Source organism: Hippopotamus amphibius, chromosome 2 (assembly GCF_030028045.1).
Source record: "Hippopotamus amphibius kiboko isolate mHipAmp2 chromosome 2, mHipAmp2.hap2, whole genome shotgun sequence".
NCBI classification, from domain to species: domain Eukaryota; kingdom Metazoa; phylum Chordata; class Mammalia; order Artiodactyla; family Hippopotamidae; genus Hippopotamus; species Hippopotamus amphibius.
This window is the reverse complement of record NC_080187.1, coordinates 22,945,459-22,954,714: the sequence shown is the minus strand read 5'-3', so window position 1 is coordinate 22,954,714 and position 9,256 is coordinate 22,945,459. Positions and strand designations below refer to the sequence as shown.

The window sequence follows — 9,256 nt, the reverse complement described above, 5'->3', positions numbered from 1 at the left end:
ATTCCCGTCAAAGAGTTACACGCTAACGTAGAAACCTGTCTCTGCTCCATGGAAACCCCCCCGACCGTCCCCACCTCCCCGAGGATAACTCCTTCGCAGGGCTTAGAAGCCTTCAAACCTGGCCCCTCACTTCTCCCAGTCACTTCGCACCTTGCTCCAGCCACCACAGTCGCCGTTCCGGTTCTCCAAGAACGCGCATTCCCCTTTTCCGTCCCCCGCACCCACTCCTGCTCCTCCTAGAAGCCCTAGAAGCTTCGATGTGAGGAGGGCGCCCCCGCGTGGGCCCCGCGGCGCGGCTCGGGGCACCGGTGTCGACGCAGGTACCCTCTCGGCTTAGAACGCAGAGTTGGGTGTCCGTCAACTCGGCACCCCGAGGTGTTGCTTACCTGTGGCGTCTGTCACCCTGGGGATTGGCTGCTAGGCGAGGCCGGGAGAGGGCGGCGGGCGGCGGGCGGCGAGGCGGGGCGGGCGCAGCGGCTTCCCCGCCTCGGGGCGGTGCCGGGCCTACGGGGCCTCACGTCTCCCCCCGCCCGCCCTCCCGCCCGCTCGGAGCCCAGGCCGCCGCCATGTCTTCCGGGGCCAGCGTGAGCGCCCTGCAGCGCCTGGTGGAGCAGCTCAAGCTGGAGGCCGGCGTGGAGAGGATCAAGGTGAGGCCCGCGCCGGCTCCTGGCCTCGGGGCGTGGAGGCCGCCCGCTCCCGCGCCGCCGTCCGCGGGCTTGAGAAGACGAGGCCGCGCCCGGGCGGACCGCTGCGGGGCCGGCCCGAGCGCGAGCCGGGTGGCCAGACGCGGTGGGCGGCCCTGAGGACGGCGCCCGGCCTGGCTCGCGCGGCTCGGCCTCGGCGGGCGGGAGTCCGTGCAGGGCCAGGGCCCGGCCCCCGACGCCGGGGAGAGGCGGGGGCGCGAGCCCGAGCGAGGAGGCCGGGCCTGGGGGCGCCGGGGAGACGCGCCGGTCCCCGCGAGGGCGGTCCGGGACCGAGAGCCCCGGGGTGGTCACTTTTCAGGGATGTGGACGATGACTCGGGGTGCGGGACGGACGCGAGGACTCCGGGAACGCGGGCGACGCGCCGGTGGACCCCCCGGACTCGGCTGGTGCGGGAGGAAGGGGTCCAGAGCTGCGGAGGCGACTGAATGGACGGCCCTGGGCGAGGGGTTGATAGGATGAGGGGGGAGGAGGGCGCTGCTCGGGTTTCTGGCCTGGTGACAGGATGGATGGCTTTGCCCTTCGCTACCGTAGGGAGGAGAGATGGTGCGTTCAGTTTCGGATACGTGGACTTTGAGGGGATGCCCGGGAGGTGTTTGGCTATCCGGGCCGAAGCTCAGAGAACAAAGCTGAAAGAACTTAGGGAGTGAAAACTGTATGAGGGGACCAGAGTGTGGAACCCAGGGACCCGCCGAACGAGATGGCCGTGAGAAAAGAAGCAAGAGAAAGCAAGGGTACCGAAGCGAGGAAGGAGGGGTTTTCAGAATTTGGGGGTTTAGTCAGTGTGTCAGATGTTTAGTCAGTTGGTTGAAAGGCATCTGATGTGTAATTGTGTGTACTACCTAGTATATAGCATTGTTTGTAGAATGTGTGTGAATGAATGAACACTGCTGTGATAGTCCGCGGACCTCAATAGTACCTTCTTTTCTGTACCAGGCCCTATCCTAGGTACTGAGAATATGTGATTCTAGTGGGGAAGATAAACAGTAAACACACTAACCAATAAATAAAATACTTTCAGAGAGTAATTGATGGGAAGATTATAAAACAAGGTAGAGAGAGTTGTGGAGGGTAGAAGAGGTTTCAGTGACATGTAGTTGAATCTAGGTTGTAACAGGGTAGGCAGACTTTTTTGAAAAAACAAATCTGGTTTTAACGAGGAAAGTTTTTTTTTTTCCTTTGTTTTAAATTTAGGAAATGAAAAGCGGTATTTTGAGGTTGAGAGGAAGGAACACACTGTATTTTTAGGTCAAGGGGGAGAAACAAATGGGGAAGGAGAACTGGAGGTAGAGACAGGGAGTCTGTCTAAGGGGGCCTGAGCTTGAAGGGGCACCTTCTGAGACAGAAAGAAAGGAGGAAGGATATGTATTAACATAGAATTTTCCGGATAAGGGCTTAAGAACTTGTGTGATGAAAATTTTCTTTGTGAAATAGGAGGCCAAGTCTTCTTTCAGGGCAGAAAAAAGGGAGCTGAAGGAGTCACAAGAGCTGAAGATGGGGGGAAAGAGTGCTGTTGTGAATGGGAGAAGATCCCCTAGGAGGCACATCCATAGACACCTTGTGATTCTGAAGACTCAGCTACTGTGAGATTGATTGTCCTATTTTTTTTCTTTCTTTCTTTCTTTCTTTTTTTTGTCTCCAGCAGCATTTGACTGCCCAGGAATCTAAGTGCCCAAGGTGAATGGTGGTTGATCCAAGAAGTGGGTTAGCAGGGGAGGTTTGCCAGAAAGATAGAAATGGAGGTGGAGAGCAAGAAGTTTGAGGATATGGCCAGAAAGAGGCTGAACTCAGGCTGCATGGAGAAGGAACAGAGCCAGCCTCCCTATGATGGGCCAGTTGAAAAAGGAAGAGATGTTCCCCTCTGAGGTCAAAGAGCAGGTGTAGTCAGAAGAAAGAAAGCAGCACCCTGAATGGGCAGGAGAGATTGTGATCGGAAGTTAGGATGTTGAAGTGTGAAATTTCAGATGTGGAGCAGTTATGGGTGTTGGCTGTAACTGTTGGTGTTGAGGAGAAGGTTGCTTGAGGAGAGGGAGTCAGGGAACTGAAACTAGAGTTGTTGGAAATATTTAAGATGATGTTGGGACCTGAGGTGGAAAGAAAAACTGTGAGCCAGATGCCTGCCTACCCTGTGAAGTGGCTGGGGAAGGTATTCTTATCTACATTTAAAAAATAGTTACAGGTGATGAAACTGAGACCCAAGGAAGTCAAGTGAATTGCTCAGAGCCACACAAGATAATAAGCTTGTTTGCGGGGCGTCCTCACGGGAGCATGGTTTGGTATGCTTGGCAGGGCTTTTCTCAGACAGCACTTTAGGGAGTCACAACCTTCCAGAGCCTGGTCTGCCTCATTTCTGGGCTCAGTGATGGATGGATGTTTCAGCACACCCAGAGATGTCCTCTCTTTTGAAGACTTGCTAACTGGTAAATAAACCAGAATAGCAGTTTCCTAGCATATGATGGAGGGCACCCCTTCCCAGTGTTTTGTGTCCTCCCAAGGACCCCTTCTTTGCTTTGGAGAAGTCTCTCAGAAGTTGGTGGGTCAGCCTGGGCTCAAACCAAGGAAAGTCATATGATTTGGGTGGGAATTACCCCACCTCCACTGGGAGGATACAACTTCTAAGGGTTTGGGCTTGTATTCTCCCAGACCAGAGTCTCTCTCCCTTGAAAGTGCTAGAGAAATGCTGACTACTTTACTCTTCTTCTTTTCTTTGCGAACTCCTCATCTTATCTTTTTGACTGTTTTTTTTAATTAATTATTTTATTGGCTGTGTTGGGTTTTGTTTTTTGTTTTTTTTTTTTTGCTGTGCGTGGGCTTTCTTTAGTTGCGGTGAGTGGGGGCTACTCTTCGTTGTGGTGTGCGGGCTCCTCATTGCTGTGGCTTCTCTTGTTGCGGAGCACAGGCTCTAGGCACGTGGGCTTCAGTAGTTGCAGCACACGGGCTCAATAGTTGTGGCTTACGGGCTCTAAAGCACAGGCTCAGTAGTTGTGGCGCACAGGCTTATTTGCTCTGAGGCATGTGGGATCTTCCTGGAGCAGGGATCAAACCTGTGTCCCCTGCATTGGCAGGTGGATTCTTAACCACTGCGCCACCTAGGAAGCCCTTTTTGACTGTGTTCTTTAGGCTAGGGTCCAGTTAGTCCCATTTCTCTGGGAGTCCTGGGAGACAGTCTCTTCCTACCTATCATGTGTAGAGTTCACGTGTTCCCTCTGAAGCAGAGGTAATAAGCATGAGCATAATTAGTTGCAAATTTCTTTTGAATTAATAACATATAAATAATATAATCAGTAATTCCAGTTACTCGTATAATTAACGTGAAATGTCAGAGCTTCTGTTGAGGGAAAAGTAAGCTAAAACATTGGTTTGCAGTATTATATTATGTGTTTAGGTGCAATAAAGTAAACTGTTATTACATTAATGAAACCAGAATTCTTAAAGCATTCTAGAAACTGATAGTAACTGACACCTAAGGAATTGATTTTTCCAGTTATTTGGAAGCTTGGAAAATTAACGCAAATTAGTAGTATTACTTGAACAGCAATTGGAACATTTTTATACAGTATGGGTGAGGTTTTATACAAAACACTTTCATTGCAAGAAAGATGGAAAGCAAGGAAAGCCTCCAAGTACAAATATGCATCAAATGGAGGCTAAGAAGAAAGGCAGAATAATATTTTATCAGTGCTGCCTAATACACTTCTTCAAAACTTAGTGGTTTAAAACTACTTAGTGGTTTGTAAACTCACAATTCTTGGATCAACAGTTTAAGCTGGGCTCAGCTGTGCAGTTCTGCTCATCTTTGCCGGGCTCTCTGTGCTTCTGCCACCAAATGCAGGGTCGGCTGATGGCTGGATGATCTAGGATGGCCTCACTTACATGTCTGGAGGTTGACAGGCAGGTGGCTGGGGTTTGGCTGACTGGTTCTCCTCCACAAGACCTCCAGTAGGTTAGCTTGGGCTCATTTGATGGTGGTCTTAGGGTTGCATCCACAGCAAGAGAAGTAGCTGCAAAGGCTTTTGAGGCCTAAGCTTGGAACTTGCCCATTATTTCTGTTCTGGTCGAAGCAAATTGTAAGGCCACCCCAGATTCAAGGGGTGGATGAAGACTGTACCTGGTGGTAGGAGCTGCAAAATATTGTGACTGTTTCTGCAGTCTGCCACAAATGATTGCTAACTGTGTATCAGCACTATTCTAACATGCTTTACGTGCATTAACTCACTTAATTATCATATCACCAGTGAGGTCTGTCATATCAACAGTGAGGTCAGCACTACTACTAGATACATTTCACAGATGAGAAAACAGGTCCTGAGAAATTAAGTAACTTGCCCAGAGGCTGCACTCTTAACCACTAAGCTATTCTGCTTCAAAAGCATAATGGAGGAACCTCGTCACTTGTTTTGAGCAGACTAGGTAAGGCTCCATCCAGCCTTGTAAACATTAAAATAGCTTATTCACAAGGCAAACCTGGATATATCAATGCATGCTTTATAAGTGAAAATTTGTAAAGGACACACTAGAATAAACTATTTCTTTACAAATTCAGTCTCAAAACTAGGATTCTAAATGGATGAAAGATATGGCGTTATCTTTCCTTTGTTGAATAAGCCACTAAACCAAAAACACCCTAAATCAAAGTTCATAGAGATTGTAATCTTTCCTCTTCAGAGTTCATTAGAACTTTCAGCGAAAAAGAGACTCTTGGAGGTTGTGAAAAGTGTGACCTTTATCAGGTTGTAAGATCATTTTTCAGAGTCTCAAGTGGCTGCTGGATGGATCTGGCTGTGAGCAGCACATCAAGCTCTTGTCCCTTTGTTTCAGGTCTCTCAGGCGGCTGCAGAGCTTCAGCAATACTGCATGCAGAACGCCTGCAAGGATGCCCTGCTGGTAGGTGTTCCAGCCGGAAGCAACCCCTTCCGGGAGCCCAGATCCTGTGCTTTACTCTGAAGACTGGTAAGTAATGAATGATACATCAGGCTGTCTTGGGGCCATGGTATTAGCATGGGGCTTCCCAAAGGACTTGGGCTACAGAGTTTTAAATATCTACTATTCTTGGGGGGAATTAAAATAAAACCCAGCAAAATGCACAGCTTTCCCTGAAGGGTGACTCTAACCTGCCTGCCTGTGGAATACATCTAATTAGGAGAGTCTCAATCCTCTTTGTAGCAACTCAGGAGATGATAATATCCTTATGTACTTGAGTTCATGAACTAAGTTGGCAGATAGTAATTTCTTGACCCTAATCCTATCTCCTCTGTCCTTACACCATCCCAGAGTTGTCACTTGTTGCTTGGCGCTGTCAGCTGACTTATTACTCTTGGGACTGAGGGCTCCCTAGAAGAGGAGACTTGTTCCTACCACCAGCTGTGATTTGTTTCCTAGAGGCTTTCAGAATATTTTTCTGTGTTTTAATGGAGGAAGAAATGTAGCTACTGGGGAAAGTGTGAGTAGGGTTAAAAGAGTCTTAAAAATTTGTTCTTGAAATGAAAACATCTCTTTTGTGGCCTGCAATAAATTTCTGGGGTTCTAATGTGTTATATGGGGTCTCATTCACATTTTCACTTTTTTTTTTTGGAAGAGGTCAGGGCATAGATTATTGGAGTCTTTTGGGGCTAATATATTTCAAATTACATGTTCTAAGGGGTGTTCATACAGGAAGTAATCATCTTAGGTCTTTTTTCATATACTTGAAAAGGAAATAATTCACATTAACAAGAAGGAAGTAATCATACTATCAGGTTATTATCCATTTTAATGAAAAATGTTCACATTTATGGTATTAAAATAATAGTCTTATGCTGGCATAATATTTTTCTTTTTATAGGGCACTTTCATGGGTGCTGTTCATTCAGTGGTATAGTTTGGATTTTCTGGTATTAACCTGCTACTTTCTACTTTGAGAACCCTAAAGTGACCTATAAAATGATGACTAGTTAATTTTATGTATAAACCTTACTAAGTGAAAACCTACTACATTCTCTTTCCAGTAGGGAAGAAGTTCCCTGAGGAATGCTTTCAAGCACAAAGTGATGAATGACTGCCTCCAAATCTCAAGAAAACACTTCTCCAGCCAAATGACTTTTAGATATTTCACAGGACTTTTCCTGTGGCCTGGTCCTTTAGCCAAAATTCTACAGAAATTGATGAGTTTCTACTCAAATAAGGAAACTGGGTGAAGGAGTAGATTTTAAATAATAATGGCCTGGGTCTTTGTTGAAGTGCTTTATACTTAAACAAAAACCTTACCACCAAATATACCAAAATACACCTCTTTCATTAAGTGAATTACTAGTTTTCTATACCTGGAATGTTATGTTTTATTTACTAGATGTTTACATTTTTGGGAGGAAAACAGTATTGTTTGTTAAAAAAAATTGAATATTTGTCATTTGTTGTTCCCGACTAAGATTTTTATACCATAACAAAATTGGTTCTCTTCTCCTGAATTTGTAATTTCTAAATGAGGACAAGCAAGTATAAAATTGGGGGAAGAATGGGCTTTATTAATCAAATGATGTGTTGATTTTTCTAAATGAGAGGATTGTTTTTTTTTAACACTAAACATGGGAGCTTGTTTGAAAAGATTAATGTTGTGTTGTGTATTAGATTGCCCTGTCCTGTATATGAAGCAAATTTGGTCTTTGTCTTTTTAAGTTCCTCTGCTTTATAGAGGTGGTTTTACTTTAAAAAATACTAAATTATTTCATATCTTTAAAACAGTATTTAAATGTGATCTACAGAACATAGCAAATGATTTTTAAAAAGTAATGTAGAAAATATTACAACCTAAATGAATTCTTAATGTCACAAGTGTTTTACTTTGATGATGTGCCTTTGATTTAATTTGGGACACTTAAAAGAATACTTTATTTGTGTTTGTTATAATCTTTGAAGAGCTTGGAAATAAAATTTCTGCTTAATTTCTGCGAATGACAGCAACATTTTGTGTGTGATTTTGTTTTTAGGCTTCATAGATTTTGTTTGCTTGTGAGATTGCTGGAAGTGGAAAGTGAAATTTTTGTTTACAAGCCCTTGTAGAATTTTGTGAAAAACAGATATATGTGTAACATGCATAAATATCTCAATTACTGGCAATATTTGCTCTTTGAAATAGCTATGTATAAATCCATAAATAAGTAAATGAGAATATCTTTGAATGTAAGTAGTGTTATAGTAGAGAATGTAGAAGTCATTAGATGGAACTTTAACTTCTGGCCACTAAACTTGCAAATCTAAGTGATCTGAATCCCTTCCATTTGATCAAAATTCAGGTGTCCCTTTTCTAACCTTCTTATTTATCCTGTGGATCTGTTTCACCTTCTCTGAAGTGTCACACTATCAGTTATCCTTTCTCTCCTTTATCTTCAACTTCTCTGTTGAATCCTTTCTATCAGCATTTAAACATGTTACGTTCTCCATCTTAACAATAAGCATTTTTTAAAAAATCTCCATTAAAAAACAAATTTCCAGGTATAGAAGAGGAGTAAGTCTTAGAGATCTACTGTTCAGCACAGTGTCAATAGTTAACAATGCTGTACAGTGTACTTTAAAGTTTGCTCAGAGGGTAGATTTTATGTTAATTTTTCTTATCACAAAAAATAATAATGCAGGAGGAAACTTTTGGAGGTGATGGGTAAGTTTATGGCACAGATTATGTTGGTGGTTTCATAGGTGTATACTTATCTCCAAACTCATTAAGTTGTATACATTAATTATGTACAGTTTTTTATGTGTCAAAAAAATCTCTTGATTTCACTTTCCCTTTGGCAAAAACTTGGTAAGGTAGTACAAGAAAACTATATGCATCTCACTAATGAATATAGGTGTGTCTTAAATATAAGCAAATCAAGTTCAGTAGTTTATCAAGAGAAGATACAACCTGACAAAGCTAATTCAACATAAGCAAATCGATCAATGTCATTCATTACATGAAAGGTTTAAAGAAGAGAATCTATGCCAGCAAGTCATTTGATAAAATTCAGTAGCTGTTCTGAATGAAAACTAAGTGAATTGGTGAAGTAAGAAGAGAAAGAAATTAAAGATGATAAAAACAGTTTATAAAAACCAACAGCAAATTTCATATTACATGGTAAAATGTGGACGCATTCAGCATATGAAGAGCAAATAAAATACTTGTTATCACCACTGTTTATCAGCATTACTTTGGAAGTCTTAGCTAATGCAGTAAGATGAAAAAATGAAGTAGTATAATCATTTAAGAAGAAATATCTGTATTTATGGATTATATAATTTTACACTTTGAAAACTCAGTTTAGTAAAAGAAATGAATTTGTAATACAATTTGGAAGGCTGGCTGGATACAAAGTATATACAGAAAAATAAAGAGCATTTTCTACACTGACAATAGCTAGTTAAAAATGGAAATGGACACAATTTTGTAAATCAGCTATAATTTAACACAATAGAAATGGAAACTATCCCATTTCCACTTAATGATAAAACTATAAAAAACACTTGAGAGTACATTTAACAAAAGTGCAAGAATCATAAAAGATTTTACTGATGCTTACAGAATAGGGTCTAAATAAATTTCAGAA

General features: G+C 43.2%; 2 protein-coding genes across 3 annotated transcripts in view; one reads left to right on the top strand and one right to left on the bottom strand.

The window, feature by feature from the left end:
• PTGR1 (prostaglandin reductase 1) overlaps positions 1-521 on the bottom strand; it is an 82,708-nt gene extending 82,187 nt beyond the window's left edge. The window contains exon 1 of the mRNA XM_057720098.1: positions 387-521. The gene's annotated coding sequence lies outside the window, so the exon portion shown is untranslated. The remainder of the gene's footprint in view (positions 1-386) is intronic.
• On the top strand, positions 335-7,623 carry GNG10 (G protein subunit gamma 10). 2 transcript variants are annotated; one of them, XM_057720102.1, is made up of 3 exons: positions 335-647; positions 5,520-5,651; positions 6,686-7,623. In XM_057720102.1, exons 1-2 carry the CDS (start codon positions 567-569, stop codon positions 5,643-5,645), a joined length of 207 nt encoding a protein of 68 aa, XP_057576085.1. In that variant the 5' UTR covers positions 335-566; the 3' UTR covers positions 5,646-5,651; positions 6,686-7,623. The 2 variants fall into 2 exon arrangements, with proteins under 2 accessions (XP_057576085.1, XP_057576084.1); XM_057720101.1 differs by having other exon boundaries at positions 453-647; positions 6,689-7,623.
• The last annotated feature ends 1,633 nt before the right edge of the window (positions 7,624-9,256 follow it).